We start from the raw sequence: 25,921 nt of genomic DNA, 5'->3' as shown, positions 1-25,921 counted from the left end.
CTGCTCTTATTTTTCTGTTAGCATACCTATAGGCAAACAATACTGTGTAATTTCAAATTTTTAAATAACATTGTGTATACCAAAGAAACCATGTCCCTGGGCCTGTTTGATACTTAATATAGAACATAAAATTCTTCATTCAGAGGCTATATGAAAGTCTATGCTAAATATGAAAAGGGTGAAGAAACAGTAATCCTGCATATAATCACCTTGGTAAGAAGAAAGTTATTTCTTCAAGAGAAGGGTGAACTTTTTACTAACTTATCTAATAAGCTAAATTTTCGCCTCATAAAGTACCATCTCTTATTCTTCAATTCAAATCCCTCTTAACCTTAACGGCATATCATTTTACTATAATAAAAATCATTTTCAACTCTATGCCAATCTTTTGATTATGGCATAGGGTACCATACCTTGTCTTCCAGGAATCAAAATAAGAAATCAAACTAGTATAGAAAAACAGAGAAGAAAAAGATTAATCTAATTAATTAATTAATGTAATTTTAGTTTCATTCAAGTCATTATATTTTTCAAGGAAAACTCTATTTGAGTCCATTTCTATAAACATCCTTGGAAAACTGAGTAACTTCCCTGTTAAAATATGAATGTTATAGTCATGGAGAAACAGAAAATGTTAAATTATAAACATAAAAATACTTTTTCAGTAACATTGCTCTTAAATATCTTATTTTTTAAAATTACAAATCAGGGACACCTGGGTGGCTCAGTTGGTTAAGCAGCTGCCTTCGGCTCAGGTCATGATCCCAGCATCTTGGGATCGAGTCCCACATGGGGCTCCTTGCTCGGCAAGGAGCCTGCTTCTCCCTCTGCCTCTGCCTGCCATTCTGTCTGCCTGTATTCGCTCTCTCTCCCTCTCTCTCTCTGACAAAAAAAAAAAAAAAAAAAAAAACTTACAAATCAAAAGATTTAATATGCTTTAAAACAATTAACATGCCTTAAAACAGGCAAGTAAGCAGACTAAAGGCCCCTAAATATGAGTGTTCCCAAATGGAGTTTTGCCTTGTTGGGCAGCTCCAGTCTTCCTAGTTACTGTATTCCTGCAGGAAAGGAAAATGCCTTGATTTTTTTAATGTTATTCATCGCCAGGAAACCCATTGCCTTACTGGCTTCAACTGGCAGAACATGCACGGGGAAAGAGAAGTGTGTTAACATTTTAAGTAATATGCCACTTAATTCTAACTCCAAAAGTTCCAACAACTCTCCACATAATTAAACAGAACAAATATTGAGTCTAGATTGTAAAATAAACACTTTGATTTTAACCTTACCTACGCAGTAATTCTCTGAGTTTCACAAAAAGCTCTTTACTTTGAAAATGTAGAAAAATCAATGCTTGAGTTATCTTCAATAACTCTACTGGTTTATAGTTATCCAAATGTTTACACAGGATGGAAGCAATTCTATAAAGAATGAGAAAACATATATTACAATCAATTCATTCATTTAGGTCTTAAATATTTACTGAAGAGTTCTTTCATGCCAGACATGCTCTGTGCCAAAGAAACAGCAATGAATGAAATAAGTTTTTCTGCTCTTGAAGATCAGTCTCAAAATGGTGACAGACATGTAAACAATTAAAATAGAATGATACAAGAGCTACCAATAAAGTGTGAATAAAATAATATTTAATTATTAATAGTAAGAGGGGAGAAAAGCATGAAGTTTCACTTTCTAAATTAAAAAAAATTCAGAACAGCCATTAAATTCCACATTTTCCCTGCAAAGAAATCTTTACCAAGAGTTATTAACAATTATCAAAACTGATTTTCTCCCTTAATTCACTTGCTCTCTAATGGAATGGATTAAAAGCAATGAGAAATGCTAAGAGGGAGTATGCTGGAATAAATGGGGCAGAATGAATACCTTAAAAAGGATCATATAATAGATAATAAAACATTAAGTATATATAATCTTAACTATGTATTTTTCTTCTTAAATTTCTTTTTAAAAAAGACAATATATGGCAGTATGATTTCAAGGAAACTGTGGTGTGAACCAATTCAAGTTCACATAGATGCTCTCCACTTCCCTAGATTATGATGCTCTACTTGAAAATAACAGCAGCAGCAAATGAAATGAAAAATGTTATATAAATGATTTAAAAACCTTTATTTTTAAAATCTGAACTATACAGATAATAAAAAAATGCTCTAAGTGTTAATTCCTTATTTCTTCAAAATCAACAGATAGATTATAGGAAAAAAAACATAATGCATCCCCGAGAAAAATAGTTACTTATGGATGACAAGCAAAGGTAACACCATGAATTTCAGGAAAGACTACTTTTTAATCAGATGTGAATTTCGGCTTTCCATCTCTTCCATTGCTCCCATGACTGCTAGGGCCTGCTGGCTGGTTAGCTCCTCTGACATCAATAATAGAGTTGATTTAAGTCTAGAAGTAAAGAAAAATGTTTTTATGTTGAAAAACTGATGACTAGCTTATAAAAAGTTCTTTTTTAAAACAAGTTCGTAGGTAGGGTGCCTGGGTGGCTCAGTAGGTTAAGCAGCTGCCTTTGGCTCAGGTCATAATTCGAGGGTACTGGGATAAAGCCTCATGTGGGGCTCCCTGCTCAGCAGGGAGCCTTCATCTTCCTTTCTCTCTGCCTCTGTCAATCCCCTTGCTCATTCTATCTCTAATAAATAAAATCTTAAAAAAAAATAAAATAAGTTATTAGGTAATGAATAGAAAAGAAGTACAAACAAAAACTGAATTCAATATGCAGTATCAATTTTCTCCCCACGTGATAGGGGATAATATAAATGATTGAATAAAGAAAAATACACCATTTTTATCAAAGGAATTAAGGCTTCAGTATGCTCTAATCTTAAACTGTCTCTTAAAGAAATATAGACAAAAGGTTTTTAACTTGATACTCAAATAAGGTCATAATGATTATAAAATACAATTCAGTGAAATTATTCAGTACTACAGAGCTAAAGAACTAAAAACTAACATTCTAACGATATCCCAATTATCTTAAATTGAGTAAGATCTAATCAGAAAGTCAATACACCTGCATATTAACAGAAATTTCATACACTAAATACTTGCTGTGACACTATAAAATGAAAATTTAAAAAGACAATCCATTCTTAAACCACCCAAAGTAGTGCATACACTAATACAAGTAACTATATTTAATTTTATCTTTTAGAATAATTTCTTTTTTAATATTTTATTTATTTGAGACAAAGAGAGAGCACACAACCATGGGGAGCAGCAGAGGGAGAAGGAGAAGCAGGCTCCCACTGAGCAGGGAGCCCAGTGCAAGTGGGGCTCCACCCCATGACCCCAGGATCACAATGTGAGTAGAAGGCAGACACTTAAACAACTGCCACCCAGGTGCCCCTATACAGTAATTTAGAAAACAAGCCCAAAACATAAAATCTGAAGGTAATAGGATAAATTAATTTTCTGTTCATACTGGATAGCTCTACACCATCATTTTCAACAACCTTATCAAACATTTCAAACCCAGCTTCTACTCAAAGCTTTTCCCAGTCATTTATGTCCACATTTTTCTCTCATTTTCCTATCTACTATTTCTATCACTAATCTGAGTACCTATTTGTAACGGTATTGCAATATCATGGTATTTACACATTTTAATTATATATACATTTCTATCCTCCTGGTTGGAATATAAATTCCTTGAAGGCAGGGAGCCAGTTAAATTCAACTCTTGTACTGCTTTAGCATATGAGATTCCAACAGTACTTGGTGGCAATAAATAAATAAATTCAATAAAATCTCTTTAAGTAGTCATCTTGTTCCCATCTTGATACAATCTCTTAAAATGTATCCTTAAATATCTTTATATAACTCAAAGGACACTTAAAAATAAAACTCTCCGTGAATCTTTGGTAAGAGAGTAATGACATAGATAACCTCTATTATACAACGTTTGGAACCCCTGCTTAACTGAATCTACCAATCATACTTATTTCTTTACTCATACTTAGGAATCATACATTAATTTAATGTTAGCCCATCTTTATATCCCAAACAATTCTATCTACATCAATATCTGGTAAAACTGGGAATTTTTAAAAGATAGGGAAAAGAAGAAATTCACTCCAACCCGATAAGGGAACATTTACCAAGGTGCTTAAACAATCTATGACTTTGATGACGAATATGAAGACAACAAAGAACAGAATGGTCCATTGTTAGGACTATTATAATTATAATTCTGAATATTCTACACCCCATACTAGAGGTGGGAAAGTCTTATATCTGTGTGTAGTGTCAGTCATCTGGCCCAGGAAGGGAGAATAAAAACACTTAAATGGCATTCTCTAGAGAGAATATCCATCTCCCTATCCGTTCTTATGTTGGCCACCACCATGGAGTTATTGGTCCTTTCTCAGAATTTAACAGTAAATTGAGTTTGAGATGTAAATTAAAACAATCAGAAGGGATCAAAGAGCAGACATAAGAGATTATTCTCCCTTCCAGAGCTGCATGGGGTAATATATGTGCCTTCCAGAACTTCAAGGTCTAAGCTTGCGAGGTTCCATTCAATTACAACAAGAAAAGTAAAGCAATTTTAACTGAACTTACTGTTTCTTTTCTTCAGGTCCTGCAATGGGTCCCAGTGCTACAAACAGTTTTACAAAGCCATCAGGGTGATCAAACAGAGGAATCATTTCAGTTAGCCTCTTTTTAGCCATTTTAATAAATTCAAAACTATGAAACTGTAAAGAATGATATAGACTAAGTATTTTACTGATGGAATCCAAATCAAGGTCGTTCATATTGCTTAAAAACACTTCATTACACCTTTCTAATAGTGGGTAATAACTATATCTAATATTTCGAAGAAATATTACTATTCTTCTTGCAACGTTGACCTGAGAAGAATCTATGGTATCAAAAAGATGTTCTGTTTTGTTCACTAATTGTTCCCGAAAACGCTGTGATATTAAAGAAGATATGCTGACCATCAATACAGACAAGGACCTAAAAAGGAAAAAGATGCAAAAATTTTCACCTTATTTAAGAATAAAGAACAATCCTAAGACTAAATGATTCGATATGGAAAAGAACTAGTTAAAATATTACAGGTTTTATACCACAGAATTTTGCCTTTATATATTCTTATGGGGCCTCCTAGTAATCAAATGTAGATTTTTAAAAATTTGCAATAATATCTTTTGTTAAGTGTACATAATATCTCATTCTATAGATAACTGCCTTGAAGGAAAATATTTTAGTGAAATTCACTCAGAAATCACTTTGGACCAATAGCCCATGAATGCAACATTAAAAATCTCAATTTTTATTTTTGGCAATAACTTCACTTTGTTTGTTACTCCTTTCTCTTTGTATCTGTAACTTACTAATAAAAATTTTGGCAAAATATTTCTCACTAATAAATGATTTCATATTTTTTAATGTCTTATGCTAGGCAGATAGTAATATATGACAGTAAGTACTGAATATAACATAGCATTTACTATTTCTTCACTAAAAAATACTTTTAGGAAACATAAATCACTCCTCCAGGCATTGAGGGAGACATCAAAATTACAAAGGTGAGGTCCCTGCTTTCAAAACACAGATCTTACATAATACAAAAATCAGAAAACCACAAATACAAGAATGTACCCATAATGGATAAGAAATGCAAAATGGAAAAGGTATATAACAAATGCTCAAGGATGATAATTATAAAACATCTACAGAAAAAATGTAAACCATCTCAACCCTTATGACAAGGGGACTGTTTGCATTTATTTTTGTTTCCAAATTTCTTCAACCTTTTTAATAAAACAAATATATTTTTAAAACCCAGTTGTATAATACTTTGACTTCTCGACTCAAGTGTTTGATGTTAATATTAAGCAACATTAATTGGTAACTTAGTATTGCTATTTCATTTAACCATTAAGCCTCTGAAATGATTTTTTTAATTTTATGTATATTTGTAATTGCAGTTTAGAGTAGGGAAATATCCAAAGATTTTATTAGATTCTCAAAGAATTAGATTCTACAAGAATTTTTTAAAGTTAAAAAAATTTACACTGATTTTATGTATATTTGTAATTGCAGTTTAGAGTAGGGAAATATCCAAAGATTTTATTAGATTCTCAAAGAATTAGATTCTACAAGAATTTTTTAAAGTTAAAAAAATTTACACTGATTTTTATTTTCTCTGCTTTTACAAGCTACGTTGCTCTATGTTTATAAAAATATATATATAACATAAAACTTACCATTTTAAGCATTTTAAGTATACAGTTCAGTGGTATTAAGTATATTCACATTATTCTACAATCATTACTACTATCCACCTGCTGAACTTCCTCATCTTCTCAAAAACTCCTTACCCATTTAAACAGTAACTCTCAATTCTTCACACCTGTTAGCCCCTAGCAAAAACCATTCTACTTTCTGCTTTTATGAATGTGACTACTCTGGGAGCTCATTTAAGTGGAGTCATACAATATTTGTCCTTTTGTGTTTGGCTTAGCATAATGTCACCCATGTTGTAGCATGCATCAGAATTTCCTTCCTTTTTAAGGCTGGATAATATCCCATTGTAGCTATATATCACATTTTGATTATTCATTCATCTATCAATGAACATTTAGGTTATTTCCACCTTTTGACTATTACAACTAAAGCTGCTATGAACACTGAAGTATGCTACAGACTAAACTGTCCCCTCACAAAACTCCATATATTAAAGTCCTAGCCCTCGATGTGACTGTATTTGGAGACAGGGTCTTTAGGATGGTAATTAAAGTTAAATGAGGTCATTGGGAGCAGCAAACTTTTAAGCTTTTACAGTAAAGTAAAATCTCAAATATTTCACAGATTTCAACAATATCATGTTCTATTTTAATACTTTATCTCTAATTCCCACAGCAACATTGCAAAGAAGATTCCAAAGTAGTACTCTTTTATAGATAACAATACTAAAGTTTCAAGAGATTAAAGTCACATAGGAAGTAAGTGGTAAATCTAAGTGTATATGTATCCAAAGCCCAGATCTATCATATATTTACCTTAAGTACATTTACCTTAAGTCCTCTATGGTTTCCAGGTTCTTATGTACAATAGCGGCTATTTTTCCCATTAGTGGACTGAAATACAAATGTTGACTTGCTAGGCAAGAGGAAAATTTTGACAGCACATTAATATCAAACCTATTAAAGGAAATATACAAAGGATATCATTACTATTTACTTTCACTTAAAACACAATATACAATTATAAATTAATTTATATAATTATAAATTAAACACAATACAATTATAAAATAAAAAGTCATTCATCTATCAATGAACATTCAGAAGTATTAATATACTAATACATTACTAACATAAAAGGAATATTTTTTAAATATTGATTTTTTTACTATTATAAAAGTATAAAAGCTAACAATTAAAAAGCCAGATACTATTGGAAGATTTTTTTTTTTTTAAAGATTTTATTTATTTGACAGAGAGAGTTCACAAGTAGGCAGAGAGGCAGGCAGAGAGAGAGAGGAGGAAGCAGGCTCCCTGAGCCGAAGGCAGCGGCTTAACCCACTGAGCCACCCAGGCGCCCCTATTGGAAGACTTTTTAAAGGGAAAAATCAGTTCAAACTATTCGAATCATTAATCTATTCATTTTTTGAGGTGACAGATCAATTTCAACATAAGATTCTACATTAACAAAACAACCACTACTATAACAAGACTGTGAATTTTTCTATAGGAAAAATGATTCCATTTCTTCAACAAGAAAATGGCAAGACAAAAGAGAAGGAAGGAGAATTGTTATAGATTTAAAAAAAAAAGAAAAAAAGAACTCAGAATTCACTAAACAGGCATAAAGGAGTCCACAGCAGCACAATATGTTAATAGCAAAAAACTTGAAACAATCTAAATATCTATTAAAAATACACTGGATAGGGGCGCCTGGGTGGCTCAGTGGGTTAGGCCGCTGCCTTCGGCTCGGGTCATGATCTCGGGGTCCGGGGATCGAGTCCCGCATCGGGTTCTCTGCTCAGTGGGGAGCCTGCTTCCGCTTCTCTCTCTCTCTGCCTGCCTCTCTGCCTACTTGTGATCTCTATCTGTCAAATAAATAAAATTAAAAAAAAAAAATACACTGGATAAATTGTACTTATTCATAAAATGCCACACAACAATAAAAAAAAAACAGCTGAATCATTTAAATCATGGAGGAATCTTTAAAACAAATACAAGCTAATTACCCTTCCTAGAGTCCTTAATATAGTGTTAACTCATAATGTGTCCTAGTTGAATCATTCCAAATTATGTTTACATAACATTTATAAACATTTTAACAAAATATTGGTTAATAGCTAATGTAGTAACAAAAAATTAACATAATAGGCCACAGCGACCAAGAAAACCATGAGTTAATGTTATTTTATGATACTACTAAAAATTCTACATAGGAAATATAATTAGAGTTTTAAAAATTTTTAAATATTATCAATATGAAAAAATGAAAGTATCACTAAAAATAAAAAACATCATATAGAATAAAATCTTCTAAGCTATTTTGAAATGAAAAAGTAAAGAGAAATGCCTGGTTGACTGGAAAGTACAACTGTAATTTGAAATTGAACTATTTAACAGAAAAACAAAAAAAAAGCATCTATTTTACAACTGATTTGTTCATGCAGCATAATATACATAACAATGCTGCTTTAAAGAACAATTTTAAAAATTTGAGCTATTGGCAACAATGACCAAATTTAACCCAAAAATCCAGTTTGGACTGCTCACAAAAGAAATAAGGTATCTCTCCTTACTGCGCACAAAAGAAGTAAGATATTTCTCCTTTCTCTCAAAAAAAGTTAGTTACAGATAAAGAGAATGCAAAAATGGTGAAGAGAAGACAGATGGGTTTAGGTCACGAGACTTACTAGAATCATAATTCAGTAAACGTAGAATTTCTCAAGCCAGAGAACTGTTTGATCCTATTTAATTTAATCTAGTACATAATAACAAAGGCCTAAAGGACTCACCCATATATAACTACAGTTTTAAGAATGTGCCATGGTTTATACTTTAAGAAGCAATATGTTGAAAGGCTTAAGATGGAGTAATAATAACCAGTGTTGAGCCTGCTCCTCTCTGTCTACAGGTTAAATCCTGTTGTTTCTTCTGCACCTTAGTCAATCCTTTCCTTTCTGCCCTAGGTTTCTACTTGGTTTAGGAGAGATGTTCTGTGTTTTGTTGGTTTTGTTTTTTCACTTTTTAATCCCCATTTCCTACTTTGGCCACTCCCCCACCCACACACACACACACACTCACTTCCCTTGTGGTAACCATCTGTTTGTTCTCCATAACTAACAGTCTATTTCTTGGTTTGTCTCTCCTTTCTTTCTTTTCCCTTTGCTCATTTGTTTTGTTTCTTAAATTCCACATATGAGTGAGAGTATATGTTATTTGTCTTTCTCTTATTTCACTTAGCATTATACTCCTTAGCTTCATCCATGTTGTTGCAAATGGTAAGATTTCATTCTTTTTAAAAACTGAATAATATTCTATCATTTAAAGGTACTGTATCTTCTTCAGCCACCCACCTATTGCACAGCTTCCATAGTTTGACTATTGTAAATAAAGGGGCTATAAACATTGGAGTGTATGTATCCCTTTGAATTGGTGTTCTTAAATTTTGGGGGTAAATACCCAGTAGTGCCAATACTGGATCATAGGGTAGCTCTATTTTTAACTTTTTGAGGAAACTCCATACTGTTTTCCACAGTAAAATGCACAAGTTTACATTCCCACCAACAATGCAAGAGGGCTCCTCATTCTCCAAATCCTCAACAACACCTGTTTCTTGTGTTGTTGATTTTAGCCATTTTGACAGGTGTGAGGAATTATCTCATTGTAGTTTTGATTTGCATTTCCACAATGATGAGTGATGTTGAGCATCTTTTCATGTGTCTGTTAGCCATCTGGATGTCTTCTTTGAAGAAATGTCTGTTCATGTCTTTGCCCATTTTTAATTAGGTTATTTGTTTTTGGTGTGTTCAATTGTATCAGTTCTTTATTTATTTTGGATACTAACCCTTTATGGGATATGTCCTTTGCAAATATCTTCTCCCACTCAATAAGCTGCCTTTTAGTTTTGGTGATTATTTCCTTTACTATGCAAAAGCTTTTTTTTTTTTAAGAATTTATTTATTTATTCGACAGAGAGAAATCACAAGTAGGCAGAGAGGCAGGCAGAGAGAGGAGGGAAGCAGGCTCCCCACTGAGCAGAGAGCCCGATGTGGGGCTCTATCCCAGGACCCTGAGATCATGACCTGAGCCAAAGGCAGAGGCTTTAACCCACTGAGCCACCCAGGCGCCCCTATGCAAAAGCTTTTTATTTTGATATAGTCCCAATAGTTTATTTTTGCTTTTATTTTCCCTCACTCAGGAGATGTATCTAGAAAAATGATGGTATGACCACTGTCAGAGAAATTACTGGCTATGCTCTCTTCAAGGATTTATATGGCTTCAGGTTTCACATTTAGGTCTTTAATCCATTTTGAGTTAATTTTGGTGTATGGTAAAAAAAAAAAAAAGGTGTTTCTGTCTGTTGGACAGACTGTCTTTTGCCCATTTGATATTGATTCCTCCTTTGTCAAATATTAATTGGCCATGTAACTGTGGGCTTATTCCATTGATCTGTCTAGTTTTATGCCAGTACCATATTGTTTTAATTACTACTGCTTTATCATATAACTTGAAATCTGAAATTGTGATACCTTCAGTTTTGTTTTTCTTTTTCAAGATTGCTTTGGCTATTAGAGGTCTTCTGTAGCTCCATACAAATTTTAGGATTGTGTGTTCTGGTTCTGTGAAAAATGCTGTTGATATCTGATAGGGATTGCATTAAGTCTGTAGACTGCTTTGGCTAGTACAGACATTTTTACCAATATTTGTTCTTCCAATCCATGAACATGAATGTCTTTCCTTTTTTTACATTATTGATGGAGTCTTTTTTTTTTTTTAATATTTCACTTATTTATTTGACAGAGAGAGATCACAAGTAGGCAGAAAGGCAGGCAGAGAGAGAGGGGGGAAGCAGGCTCCCTCCTGAGGGGCTCAATCCCAGGACCCTGAGATCACGACCTGAGCCAAAGGCAGAGGCCCAACCCACTGAGCCACCCAGGCACCCCACATTATTGATGGAGTCTTTAAGGTTTTTCTATATTTAGTATCATGTCATCTGCAAATTTTGAGAGTTTTACTGCTTCCTTTAAATTTGGAAGCTTTTTATTTCTTTATGTTGGCTAACTGCTGTAGCTACGACTTCCAGTAGTATGCTGAATAAAGGTGGTGTTGTCTTGTCCTGACCTTAGGGGAAAAGGTCTCAGTTTTTCACTCTTGAGAATGATGTTGGCTATGGGTTTTTCATATAAAGTTTTTTTGATGTTGGGCTTTGTTGCCTCTAGACCTAATTTGCAGAGGATTTTGATCATGAATGGATGTTGTACCTTGTCAAATGCTTTTTCTAAATCTAATGAAGTGGCCAGTTTTTATCCTTTCTTCTACTGGTGATGTATCACATTGATTATTTTGTGAATATTAAACCACCCTTGTATTCCTAGAATAAATCCCACTTGATTGTGACATATTATTTTTTAATGTATTATTGATCCAATTTGCTAATATTTCATTGAGGATTTTTGCATTTATATGCATTAGAGATGCTGGCCTGTAGTTCCCTTTTTTGGTGGTGTCTTTATCTGATTTTGGTATCAGTGTTGACACTGGCCTCATGGAATGAATTTGGAAGTTTTCCTTCCTCTTCTATTTTTTGGAATAGTTTGAGAGTAATAGATATTAACTCTACTTTAAATGTTTAGTGGAATTCGCTTGTGAAGGCATTTGGTCCTGGACTTCTGATTTTTATTTTTTTGATTAACTGATTCAGTTTCATTGCTGGTAATCAGTCTGTTCAAATTTTTTATTTCCTCCTGCTTTAGTTTTGGTAAGTTATATGTTTCTAAGAATTTATTCATTTCTTCTAAGTTGTCCAATTTGTTGGCATATAGGCTTTCATATTATAGTTGTCTGTATTTCTGTGGTGTTGGTACTCTTTTTAAAACAGTTTATTCATTTTACAGAGAGACAGAGGGCATGAGCAATGGGATGGCAGAGGGGAAGGGAGAGAGAGAATCCTAAACAGACTCCCTGCTAATCACGGAGTCTGACACAGAGCTCAATCCAAGAACCATGATATCTTGACCTAAGCCAAAAACCCAAGACTTGGACACTTAAGTGACTGAGCCACCCAAACATTACCTGTGGTGTTGGTTGTTATTTCTTCTTTTTCATTAGTGATTTTATTTGGTTTCTCTCTCTCTTTTGCTCGCTCTCTCTGATAACTCCAGCTAGAGGTTTATCAATATTATCAATCTTTCCAAAAAACACGTTCCTGGTTTCATTGACCTTTCTATTGTATATTTTAGTTTCTATATCATTTATTTCCTATCTAACCTTCATCATTTCCTTCCTTTTGCTCAGTATGGGTTTTGTTTGTTCTTCTTTTTCTAACTTCTTTAGGTGTAAGGTTACATTGTTTGAGATTTTTCTTGCTTCTTGATGTCAGCCTGTATTACTATAAACTTCCCTCAAGACTTCTGCTGCATCCCAAAGATCTTGGAAACTTGGCTTTTAATTTTCATTTGTTTCAATGTTATTTTTGATTTATTTGACTTCTTGGTTCATCAATTCATTATTTAGTAACATGTATTTGTGCTCTTTGTGTTCATGTATTTTGCTCTTTGTGTTCCATGGTTTTCATTTTATTTTTTATCAAGGTGTAATTGACATTTGACATTACATTAGTTTCAGTATGAATTTACATTTATTGATATTTGTATATGAATTAATATTTATATACACTGTGAAATGATTACCCCAGTAAGTCCAGTTTACTCTTGTTATCATATAAAATTACATAATAATATGTAACATAATATCATTGACTAAGGTCACCATGCTGTACATTGCAACCCTATGACTTGTGACTGGAAATTTGTACCTCCTGCCCACCACCTTCTCTTATTTTGCCCATCTTCCAACGACACTCCCCTCTGGCAACCATCAATCTATTCTCTGCCTTTGTAAGTTTTCTTTTGTTCACTCATTTTTTAAAATTTCCATATATAAATGAAATCATATTGTCTTTGTCTGATTTATTTTACTTGGCCTAATATCCACAATGTCCCTCCATGTGTTTACAAATGGTAAGATTTCATTCTTTATTATGGCTGGGTAATATTATATGTATGTGTTCATGTATGCACACACACCACATCTTTATCCATTCATCCATTGGTGGACACTCTGGTTGTTTCCATATCTTGAATATTATCAATGATGCTGCCATGAACATACATTTTTTTTTAGTATTTTTATTTACTTTGGATAAATACCCAGAAGCGGACTTGTTGGATCATATGGTGATTCTGCTTTTAGTTTTTGTGGTAACTCCATAATGTCTTCCATAGTGACTCTACCAATTTATATTCCCACCAATAGTGCAAGAGGGCTCCCTTTTCCTCAAATCCTCACCAACACTTGTTACTTCTTGTCTTTTTGATAATGGCCATTCTAACAATAGTGAGATGATACCTCACAGTGGTTCTGATTTGCAATTCCAATATTAGTGATGTTAGAAATATTTTCATGTGCCCATTGGCCATCTGTGTCTTCTTTGGAAGATGATCTATTCAGGTTCTCTATCCATGTTAATTAATTAATCAGATTGTTGTTGTTATTGAGTTGTAGGAGTTCTCCATATATTTTGGATATTAACCCCTATTCAGATATATGATTTGCAAAGATCTCTTCCCATTTAGTAGGTTGCCTTTTTATTTTGTTGATGATTTTCTTCACTGTGCAAAAGTTTTTTAGTTTAATGTAGTCTACTAGGCTTATTTTGCTTTTGTTGACATTGCCCTTGGCCTTTATGATGATGAGGGGCATTCCCTATCTACCAACTTTGTAGAGAGTTTGCTTTGTTTTCTTTTTTTATCATAAGTAGTTGTTAAATTGTGTCAAATGCTTTTTCTGCATCTATTGAGATGTTCATATAATTTTTATCCTCCAGTTCATTAATGTGGTGTATCACATTGATTGATTTGTGGATGTTCAACCATCCTTGCATCCTTGGAATAAATCTCACTTGACAATGGTATATGATCTTTTTAATGTATTATTAAATTTGGCCTGCTAATATTTTGTTCAGGATTTTTACATCTATTTCATTAGGGATCTGACTTGTAATTTTCTTTTTCTACAGTGTCCTTGTCTGCTTTTGGTATTGGAGTAATGCTGGCCTTGTAAAATGAGTTTGGAAGGGTTCCCTCCTCTTCAGATTTCTGGGAGAGCTTGAAAAGAATAGGAATTAAATCCTCTTTGAAAGTTTGGTAGGGGCGCCTGGGTGGCTCAGTGGGTTAAAGCCTCTGCCTTCGGCTCAGGTCATGATCCCAGGGTCCTGGGATCGAGCCCCGCATCGGGCTCTCTGCTCATCGGGGAGCCTGCTTCCTCCTCTCTCTCTCTGCCTGCCTCTCTGCCTACTTGTGATCTCTGTCAAATAAATAAATAAAAATCTTTAAAAAAAAAAAAAAAAGAAAGTTTGGTAGAATTCACCATTGAAACTGTCTTCTCCTGGACTCCTGTTTGTTGGGAGTTTTCAAAATTCATTCATTCATTCATTCATTCATTTTATTTTATTGTGTTATGTTAGTGACCATACAGTACATCATTGGTTTTTGAACAAACAGTGTTCCATGATTCACTGTTTGCATATAACATCCAGTGCTCCATACAATCCATGCCCTCCTTAATACTCATCATGAGGCTTACCCATCTCCCTAGTCCCCTCCCTTCTAAAACCTTCAGTTTGTTTTCCCAAGTCCATAGTCTCTCATGGTTCGTCTCCCACTCTGTTGGGAGTTTTTTGATTACTGATTCAATCTCCTTGCTAGTAATTGGTCATTATTTAGTCTTGGAAGACTGTTTCTAGGAACTTACCATTTCTTCTAAGTTGTCCAATTTATTGGCCTCTCACTAGCCTTTGTATTATTTTGGTATCAGTTATAATGTTCCCTCTTTCATTTCAGATTTCATTTATTTAAGTTCTTTTTCCTAGTAAATAGTTAAAGGTTTATCAACTGTTTACTTTTTCAAAAAACCAGCTTAGTTTCATTGATCTTTTCCTTTTTTTCTTTTTAAGATTTTATTTATTTGAGAGACAGAGTGCACAAGTGGGCCAGGGCTGGGGGAAAAGGAGAGGGAGGCTTCCCACTGAGTGGGGAGCCCGATGTGGGGCTCAATCCCAGGACCCCAAGATCATGACCTGAGTCAAAGGCAGATGCTTAACCACCTGAACCACCTAGGTGTCCCTCACTGGTCTTTTCTATTTTCTCTCTAGTCTATTTTTTTATTTGAGAGAGAGAGAGAGGGCAAGCATGCGTACAAGTTGGGGGGGGCCAGAGAAGGAGGGAGCAAGAAAGAATCTCAAACTGACTCCATGCTGAGAGCAGAGCCCAATTGGGACTCAATCTCATAACCTGAGATCACGACCTGAGCTGAAACCAAGAGTCAAACACTTAGCCGACCCAGCCACACAGGTGCCCCTTTTTAGTCTCTACGTCATTTATTTCTTCTCTGACCTTTGTTATTTCCTTCCTTCTACTAACTTTGGGCTTCCTTTGCTCTTTGATTTCTAGTTCCTTTAGGTAGAAAGTTGGATTATTTCAGATTTTACTTGTTTCCTGAAGTAGGTCTCTATCACTACAAACTTCCCTGTTAGAAATGCTTTTGCTGCAGATTTTGGAAAGCTATATTTTCATTTTCATTTATCAAGGTATTTTTTAAATTTCTCCTTCAGTTTCTTTTTTTTAAAGATTTTATTTATTTATTTGACAGAGATCACAAGTAGGCAGAGAGGCAGGCAGAGAGAGGGGAGGAAGCAGGCTCCCCACTGAGCAGAAAGCCTGATGTGGGGCTCAATCCCAGGACCCTGAGATCATGATCTGAGCCAAAGGCAGAGGCCCTAACCCACTGAGCCACCCAGGCACCTTTCTCCTTCAATTTCTTAATTGATCCATTGGTTGTCTGGTGGCATGTTGTTAAATATCTACATATTTGTAATTTTTCCAGGTTTTTTAGTGATTGATTTCCACTGTCATATCACTGTGGTCTTAAAAGATGCTTGAGAGGGTTTCAATCTTCCAAAATTTCTTGAGACTTGTTTTGTAGCCAAACATATCATTAATCCTGGAGAATGTTCCACTTGAGAGGAATATGTATTCTGCTGCTTTTTGGTAGAATGTTCCACATATACCTAAATTCATCTGGCCTGACGTGTTTTAAGGCTGATGTTTCCTTATTATTCCTGTATGCATTGATGTAAGTGGGATATTGAAGGCCCTTATTATCATTGGATTGATGTCAATTTCTCTCTTTAGATCTGTTAATATTGCTTTATACTTCTAGGTGCCCCTATGTTGGGTGCATAAATATTTACAAATGTTGTATCTTCTTGCTAGATTGAGTCCTTTATCATTATGTGATGCCCACCTTTTTCTTTTATTAGTCTATTTTAAGTCTACTTTGTCTGATGTAAGAATAGCTACCCCAGCTTACTTTTGGTTTCCATTTGCATGAAACAACTTTTTCCATTTCTTCACTTTTAACCTGTATGTGTCAATACATCTGAGGGGAGCCTCTTATAGGCAGCATATAGATGGATCTTGCTTTTTTTTTTTTTTAATCCATTCAGCCACTCTATATCTTTTGATTGAAGAATTTAGTCCGTTTTGGAGGGTTGGGGGTTTGCTCTTTTCATCAAAACATTATTAAATGAATAACCATATGTGGCCTGAGCTGTATATGAGCTATTGGAGGCTTACGTCCTTAGCTAAAACCAGGAAAACTGCTTCCCCTTCCTCATGTTCACAGAGCAGCTAGTGTTCATAGTTGTGCAGCCTTATGGCCTGCAAAAGGGGTAGGTATCCAAAAGCAAGATTCTGCTGAACTAAAATGGAGCCAGGGATGAGGGCACTGAGACAACCCCTCTAGGTGGTGATCTTGTGCTCTGCAGACAGATGGGGAACATGAAGGTTCTTTTCTGGCTAGGATGTGGCACATAATTGATGGAAAAGAAAGGCAGAGAGGCTGGGGAAGAGAGATCAGAATTGCTCTTTATTGACCTAGTAGTAGGTTCTGCAGTAGAGCCCCATCAGGTTTAAGGGCATTTTTTCTTTTTCGTCTTTCTGCAACTTCTCCTACGGCTTAAGCTGCCATGCCTGCAACCTAGCATCCATTTCCCCTGACAGCAGTACAATTCATCTTGCAAACTTCTCCCTTTGGGCTTTTCTTTGAACCTAGCCTTTCACTGGAAGTGCAGGGGAGCCATCTGTCTAGGACCAGTTTGGGAACTCAAGGGGCCTATAGCCAGAGGGGTTGGCAGCCAGGCTCTGCCTGGGTGGAGAGTCTGGTGAAGATTCAGCCCAGCCTCCAGTCCCCCAGTTCTCCCTAGACTGGCACTCAATGGAGTTCTTACTGGCTGCCCACCAGAGCCACCGCTCTGCCATGCAGTTCAGGACACCTAAAGCAACTCTGCTGAGGCCACAGAGCTAGAAGTGGGCGTCAGTCCATTTATGTTTAAAATAATTATAGATGGGTATCTACTCATTGTCATTTTGTTATCTGTTTTCTGGCTGTAGTTCTTTACTTTGATATGTTTCTTGTCACCAATTGGCCTTTCTTTTCAACTTGGAAGTACCTTTAATGTCTTAAAAGTCTAGTTGAGTAGTGGTGAACTTGTTCAGTTTTTGTTTGTCTGGAAAACTTTCTCTCCTTCAATTGTGAATGATAACCTTCTCAGGTATAGTCTTGGTTAGAAGTTTTTTTGCTTTCAGCACTCTGAATATATCACATGACTCCCCTCTGACTTGCAAAGTTTCTGCTGAAAAACCTGATAAGAATCTTGGGCTTGGGGGTAAGAGGGAGAGTCCCTTGTACAAAACAAGCTGTTTTTCTCTTGCTACTTTTAAGATTCTCTAACTTTTGATGTTTTAATTATAATGTGTCTTGGTGTGAATCTCTTGGGTTCACCTTATTTGGAACTCTTTGGGACTCCTAGATCTAAATGTCTGTTTCCTTCCCCAGGTTAGTGAAGTTTTCAGCTATTATTTCTTCTAATAAGTTTTCTATCCCTCTCTCCTCTCTTTCTGGGACACCTATGATGAGAACATTATTTCACATGATGTTGTCCCATGGCCCCCATGAGCTAATTCGACTTTTTTTTTTCTTGCTGCTGTTTGAGTGAGTTCCACTCCCCTCGTCTCAGCCACTAATCCTTTCTTCTGGTTCATCTAGTCTGCTGTTGAACCTCTGTTTTATGTCTTTCAGTTTAGTTATTATATTCTTCAGTTCCATGACTTCTGTTTATATTTTCTTATGTTTTCCATTTCTTTTTTAAAGTTTTGTGTTTATCCATGCTTCTCCTGAGATCAGTGAGCATCTTTATGACCATGACCTTGAATTCTTTGTCAGGTAAATTACTTACTTGTGTTTCATTAAGGTTTTTTCAGGGGTTTTATCTTCTTTCATTTAGAACATATTCCTTTGTTTTCTCATTTTTCTTTGGCTTTTGGTGTCTGTTCCTATGTATTAGACAACATACCTATCTCTTCAGTCTTGAAGGAGTGGTCACAGGAAGACTGGGACATTACAATCTGCTTATCTGTATGGTGCTTTGTGGGTATTAAGAACTCTCTGATTTGTTCAGTCCCATGGGTCCCAGAAACATAAGCCTGCATGGACACTAGAGGCAGGTGTTTAAAGGGTCTTCCCTCTATGGACTGCCATACTTGCCAGCCTTGGCAGGGCCAAGGAGGAGCACCAGGCCAAGACAAAGCTGCCTACCATCTTTAGCAGTTTGGGGCTGCGGGGAGCCCTGAGTCAGGGCAAGTTGGTCCAATAGGATTGGTGGGGCAGAGTCACAGAAGAACAAAAGACAGGGAAAACAGCTTTTATAAGGTAAAGGGAGAATGCAAAAATAGCACATGCCAGTTCTGGTGCTAGCAAGGTACAAGAGTGGAGAAATGGTGCCCACCAGTGTGCCTCTAGACACAGAGAGAATTCCAATAGACCCCTGTCCTTCTAGCAGGCATTTAAAGCTTACCCAGTGAATCCATCACATATGGCTGAGGCACTTCCAAACTGCTATTCTTGTGCTGGGTCCCAGGACAAGTAAGTCTGTGTGTGAGCACTTTCAGAGCACAGTCCCCACAACCCTTGGGTCTCCTTGATGTAAGCCCCATTGGTTTTCAAAGCCATACATTTGAGAGCTCATCTCTGTGGTACAGGTCCCAGGAGTTGGATTCCTGATGTGTGGCACAAACCCCTCACTCCTCAGGGATAGATCCCTCCCTCTTTCGAATCACTGAGTAGGGAGTGGGATTCTTGGTGAGAACAAGGCTCTACTTCTCCTACCTATCTCAAGATGGCCTTGGATCATTTGTTGTGGAAGAGTTGTTCAGCCAGTCCTCAGGTCCTTTCTGAGACAGTTGTTCCCTAGGTATCTGGAGATTTGGTGTGTACTTGGTAGAGTGAGTAGGGTCTTTCTGTGCCACCATCTTGAACCACCTCTCTTTTCTGTAGTTTTTAAATCCTCCTTTCTCTTTCCCACTTTGATTTTCCCTTTTTTCACTAACATTTGTTATACTCCACTAATAATGGATATAGGCTATCCTGAATCACTATGTTAAAAAGGGATTAGGCTATGCAAAATTTTCAGAAATAGCTAAACATATTCCAAAATAAGGTCTGTTATTATCTCCCCCCCCTTTTTTTTAATAAATGGGAGTTTCTCACATATTCTTATATAGTATATATAAGAAAATTTTGAATAGAATAGACTTCTCTATACTCATAAGAACACCCTGGACAAATTTTACATTTTCTAGTTCGTTACTGATTATGGCAACATGTTACAAATATAGCTATGTACAGGAAAGAGATCTGATCATATTCACAGCAGTAGACTTGAAAACTAAGTCACCTATGAGCCATGTCCACTGTCTCTCCATAAAGAAGAAGTAATAAATAAGCACCTGCACATGCTGCTAAACAATGTTAAATAGTTTTCCTTTCTAGTAAACTGGTGTCTTCTTTTCTTGCTTATCACTCAGAGAATCTTTTCTTTTTTTTCTTTCTTTTTTTTTGTTTTTAAGTGAACTCTACTCCCAATCTACGCTCAAACTCACAATGCCAAGATCAAGAATTTCATGCTCTACCAATTAAGTCAGCCAAGCACCTTGAATCTTTTTTTCTGAAGCAGAATCTTCCAGAAAAGAAGATTCAAAAAGCCAAATAGCTGTTACTGCACCTTACTTATATTTTGATTAATTATATATGTGGAAAAGCACATTGTTCCCACTCTTAAAGAGCAAATATTCGTGTTTTCTTTCTCTCCTTAGGAAAATACACATTCCTTATTATTTTCCTTTACATAATCAAAAAATCCTCAACCTAAATGGGTTTACTTTTTTTTTTTCAGTGAAGCTTAACAGGTAGGCAGCAGCACCCCATTCTTTATAAGATTTTACTGAGCTAACCTTGAATAGGATAACTGTCATCTAAGATGATGAAATAGAGTACTTGCCTTTCCAGTCTTCTCCATGCTTCTGTAACTAGCACTGCAACCAGGTCATGGGCCTCAGTAGCACACCTTGATAAAATCAAGAGAAAATCATTTTCCATACATAACCACTTTTAAATTATTTAAAACAATTACGCAAGTAAGAACGCAAAAGTGAACCTCAAGTTATTCTACTCTTATGCAGTCCTTATTTATGGTTCACTCCCATTTTTTTTTATTCATTCATTTTTTTCATTCATTCATTTTTCATTTCATTTTTTTCATTTTTCATTCTTTTTAATATTTTGTTTCATTGAGGGACGCCTGGGTGGCTCAGTTGGTTGAGCAGCTGCCTTCGGCTCAGGTCATGATCCCAGCGTCCTGGGATCGAGTCCCGCATCGGGCTCCTTGCTCCACGGGGAGTCTGCTTCTCCCTCTGACTCTGCCTTCCACTCTGTCTGCCTGTGCTCGCTCTTGCTCGCTCTCTCTCTGACAAATAAATAAATAAAATCTTAAAAAAAAAAAAATTTTGTTTCATTGATACAATATAATAAACATCTACATTTTATCCCATGCCTCTCTCATTCTTTTGTCTGTTCAGTGCCTTCCACTGAACAATGAAAATGTTCAATGATATATATTATGTTAAAAGTATATATAATGTATATATTAATTTTCTGATTGCAAAAATATTTTTATAGGAGAGAGTTCATAAAATAAAGAAAAACGTGAATAGGGTACTAAAAATCATTTATAGGTCTGTACTCATTAATAGCCACCATCATTAATTTGGAGCATTTCATTCCAGTTATCTTTCTTACACATATATGAAATACACATATTTCTTTTACATTTTTATATCCTGCCTTTTCAATAAGTTAACATTATATTACGGACATTTGCTCATGACATATTGTTCACAACAATTTTTAAACATTGTATTCTATTCCCTTATGTGAATATATCATTTAAACACACAACTACTTTTAGAATTTTCGTTTTTCAATATTACAAATAATGCTGAGGTGAGTATCAATGTACAATAACCTTTACATATATCTCAGATTACTTTCTTAGGATAAATCCTAGAAGCAAAATTATTGGATCCAGGATATTTTTATAGTTTTTGATATATATTATACCACCACAACATATAAGAGTCCCTCTTCCAGTATATCTTCATTAACAATGAATACTTTCTATATAACTAACCACATATACTGTATTTTGTAGGTATAAAAATCTTTTTTTTTTCAATATCTTTATAATGTTAAGGTTATATAAGTTTGTCTCCTAAAAATCAAGGACTTTCAGGTTGAGTCATAAAGCAAAACTAAGCTACATATTGTTTCTAAAACTCAAAAACAAAAAATATATTCTATTTTTGAAATCCCTCCATTATTAAAATATGACCTAGGAGGGAAACATAGAAATATAGTTTTTAGACAAATCATCACCAAGCAGCATTTCTCCATCTGCCTAATAGACACGAGTCTTCTGAGGTATTTTACACAATGTTTTATGGTTAAGTAAGTCTGGAAACTGACCTTATTTATAATATAATGTATTTATAATATATATTAATATATTAAAGGCTCTGAAAGGTCCTGCAAAAAAAAAAGACTTGTTTAATTTTGTCTTATTCATCATTTTCCAAGTTAACATGACCACTGAGAAAACAAATGTATACTGATATACAGGTTGGATAATTCTGTGAGAAAACTGCTGTTTTTCCATGAATAAGGCTAAGAAACAAACTTATTGCAACTTTTGTGTGTTATTTTTGTCTTACACATCTGCCAAATACTTTATTTAGAAAATCCAGTTCTTCTAAAGGCTGGATTCCCTTGCAAACAATGTAAAATTTCTTTTTTTGTTGTTAATGTTTTCCCAGCTTTCCTGAATTTGATTAACAAATAAAAATTGTACATATTTAGGTTGCACAACAGGATATTTGATATACATATATCATATAAAATCAAAGAATATCTTCTAAACATCTTAAAAGTATTAGATGATCAGGAAAACTATCTATAGAAAAAAAGCACTGTTTTTCATTTTAAAGAGATTTTTAGAAAATTAAAATATAAACTACAGTGATTTCTATAAAATCTAAAAGCACATTACTTACTGTTGTGTGATATACAACACATTCACTAGCGTATCATCATTCATGAATTCCATTTCACTTGTAGCTAAACTATGAAGAGTAAGAAATTGGGGATGGTCTCTGATACATTCAGTATTTTTGAAAAAGCTGGTCTTCTGCTTTTGAAACCGCCAAAGTATATTCAGTGCACATTCCACTTGTTTTTCTGAAAGTATGGCTTTGTTTTTTCCAATAAGATCGAATACTTGCTCTTCATCTGTACATGTAATCATCTGGCTAATTAGTGGTTTACAACTGCAGGTTCGAAATTGAAACACTCTCCGAGAGAACGGAAAAACTGCTCTTAGACGAAGCATATTTACAAACAACCAGTCTAAAAGAAAGGTAATTTTTCATTTACATCACAAATTTTCTTAGGTCACAAAAACCATCTGCAACTAGTAGTCAGGTGCAACATGCTGATTAGAAGGTAACTATTTTTCCTTCATGTATTTTGCTTCCGTTATGACAACTCCAAATCCCATTCCAACATGCAGTTTCTGTAAAAGGATTGGTTTAACATGGTTATGCTAGTATTATTAATACCAAACTAGTTCCAAAATTCAAATTAAAGTCATAAGCTTTTTCTGCTTTAACTAGAGGCTTTGTTCTAGTCTGAAGCAAACAGCAGGATTTGGTCTGAAACTAAGTGTCCATGAAAAGGGACTTCTTTCTGCACTCCATTTAAAAAAATATTTGTTAAATCTAACATATATATATATAAACTATATATATCTAGATATACATCTAAACTATATATATATATAGTTTATATATTTATATAGATTTTATAGATGTATATCTAGATATATATAGTTTTATATATTTATATCTAGATATATCTAGATATCTTTTTGCTATACTCAGAAACATCTTTTTAAACAAATAAGTCAAACTATTTGCAATAAATAATCACCTTTAACATTTTTACAAGGAACAGCCATTCAGAGCCATACACTTTTTGAAAAAATTTTTATTTTTTTCTGGACTATCAGTGCAGGGTCAACAGTGACACCCTGTGTAAATGACTATATATCGATACATAGATATATTTAGATATAGATATATATATAGTTTTATATATATGTTAGATTTAACAAATTTTTTTACATTTTTCTATATCTTTTTTCTGTATCTATATATAGATATAGAAAATATTTTTCTATATCTATATATAGATGTGTGACCATATATATGTGACCACATATATATGTGACCTATATATATATGACCATAAAAGCAGAAGGGAAAAAAATCCTATACTCAGAAACATCTTTTTAAACAAATAAGTCAAACTATTTGCAATAAATAATCACCTTTAACATTTTTACAAGGAACAGCCATTAATTCAGAGCTATACACTTTTTGAAAAAAAAATTTTTTTTCAGGTGGCTCAGTCAGTCAGCATCTGCCTTTGGCTTGAGTCATGATTACAGGGTACAGGGATGAAGTCCTGCATCTGCCTCCCAACTCAGTAGAGAGTCCACTTCTCCCTCTCCCTCTACCCCCCAACTCACATGCTCACTTGCTCTACCTCAAATAAATAAACTTTTTACAAAAATAAATGAATAAATAAATCTTTTTAGGGGCACCTGGGTGACTCAGTCGATTAAGGAACCAACTCTTACTTTCTCCTCAGGTCATGATCTCAGAGTGGGATCCATCCCAGCACTGGGCTCTGCCCTTAGCACCCAGTCTGCCTGAGATTCTCTCCCTCTCTCTCCCCATTTCTCCCTCCATTTGCATGCGTGCACTCTCTTTCTGTTAAATAAATAAAATTTAAAAAAAAATTTTTTTTCAGAAAGATAGTTTCTGGTTTATTTACTTTAAGGATAATTTCTTTCTCCTTTCTTCTGGTACTCTAAAAGAACTCTAATGGTTTGGTCACTACTGACCTTAGATCAGTATAAATCAGTAAGTAAGAAGATTAAAGCTCCAATCAGGAAATACAGAGAAATCAAGAAATGTATCAAGACATGATGAAGCAATATAAGAAGATAATTATGAAAAAGGACTATTTGTTTTAAATATATATTATAAATGTTTATATTTCTAATTTTGAAACAAAAGAAAAGCTGGGACTAAAATCTTAGCATCTAACAATTCTGCAATATTTCACAAAGGACTTCTAAAATATACCATCCTGTTAAATTCTCTCAACTAACCTATCAAGTAGATATTATCATCTGCATTTTACAGATAAAAGCTATTTTCAAAAAGGTTAAAAAACTATCTAGCACTTGTGGAGCTGAGACAGTCACTCAATTATTTCAACTCTTTCAACTTGGAACACCTCCTTAGATCAACAAAACCAACACTGAAAGATTGGCTCAGATTCCTCTCTATGGCTATGCTAGGCTGTCCACAAGAAAAACAAAAACAAGACAGTATTGGTACTTTGTGTCTATCAGTAAGCATGCTGACCTAAGCCAACCTGGGTACACACGTACACAAAAACCCGGTACACAGCAAGGGTATCCTCAAAATGCTCCTGTCTGCCTACAACAGAGAAGGGAACCAGCCCATGGCTAGAAAAGCAACGTGTTAAGTTTCCAGTTCTACCCCCAGATAAATGACCTTGGGGAAGTCATTTAACTAAAGGAGAGGCCTTGGGACTATCAGTGCAGGGTCAACAGTGACACCCTGTGTAAATGACAAGCATTCTCCACGCGGGGCGCACAGTAAGTCCTGTACCAATGAAAGTGATCTCCCCCGTCCTCACTAGGAGTGGGCTCACGCCTGCCCTCCTCCAAGCACTGGAAAAATCCAATACCCTGCATCTCGGATAGAAATCGTGCTGGGCGGAAGAAAACCTGCCGCCGCTACCGGCCCGGACTTGCAGATTAAGCTCTTCCCTCAACAATTTCCCAACATTTCTGGAGGATTCCGGGGAAGGCTCGTCACGATGGCTCGTAAGTCAGGGCTATTTCTGGTCCCCAACAAGTGATGTAACAGGCTCGGTTGTGTCACTCCCTCCCGCCCCCCGATATTACATAGTTTGCAGCCTTTCCTCGGGAGACATCACCTCTCCTCTGATGATCCAGTCCCCCAAACAGGAAAAAAAGCCGGGACAGCACAGCATGCTCAGCGGAAGGCACGTACTACATGCCCCAGGGGACG

General features: G+C 35.1%; 1 protein-coding gene and 1 pseudogene across 1 annotated transcript in view; both read right to left on the bottom strand.

The window, feature by feature from the left end:
- Nucleotides 1–25,921, bottom strand: part of FASTKD1 (FAST kinase domains 1) — a 54,383-nt gene extending 28,462 nt beyond the window's left edge. The window contains exons 1-7 of the mRNA XM_004744026.3: nucleotides 25,827–25,921; nucleotides 22,784–23,301; nucleotides 20,677–20,742; nucleotides 7,053–7,178; nucleotides 4,588–4,986; nucleotides 2,305–2,415; nucleotides 1,290–1,421 (exon numbers count right to left, since the gene is read on the bottom strand). Coding sequence (XP_004744083.1) covers nucleotides 1,290–1,421; nucleotides 2,305–2,415; nucleotides 4,588–4,986; nucleotides 7,053–7,178; nucleotides 20,677–20,742; nucleotides 22,784–23,118 — 1,169 coding nt within the window. The 5' untranslated portion in view covers nucleotides 23,119–23,301; nucleotides 25,827–25,921. The remainder of the gene's footprint in view (nucleotides 1–1,289; nucleotides 1,422–2,304; nucleotides 2,416–4,587; nucleotides 4,987–7,052; nucleotides 7,179–20,676; nucleotides 20,743–22,783; nucleotides 23,302–25,826) is intronic.
- Nucleotides 16,089–18,829, bottom strand: LOC123387978 (annotated as a pseudogene).

The sequence above is a fragment of the Mustela putorius genome, unplaced genomic scaffold (genome assembly GCF_011764305.1).
Source record: "Mustela putorius furo isolate JIRA1106 unplaced genomic scaffold, ASM1176430v1.1 tig00003869_pilon_pilon_pilon, whole genome shotgun sequence".
Taxonomy (NCBI): Eukaryota; Metazoa; Chordata; class Mammalia; order Carnivora; family Mustelidae; genus Mustela; species Mustela putorius.
The sequence above is the reverse complement of the archived record's forward strand: the minus strand, read 5'-3'. Positions and strand labels throughout refer to the sequence as shown.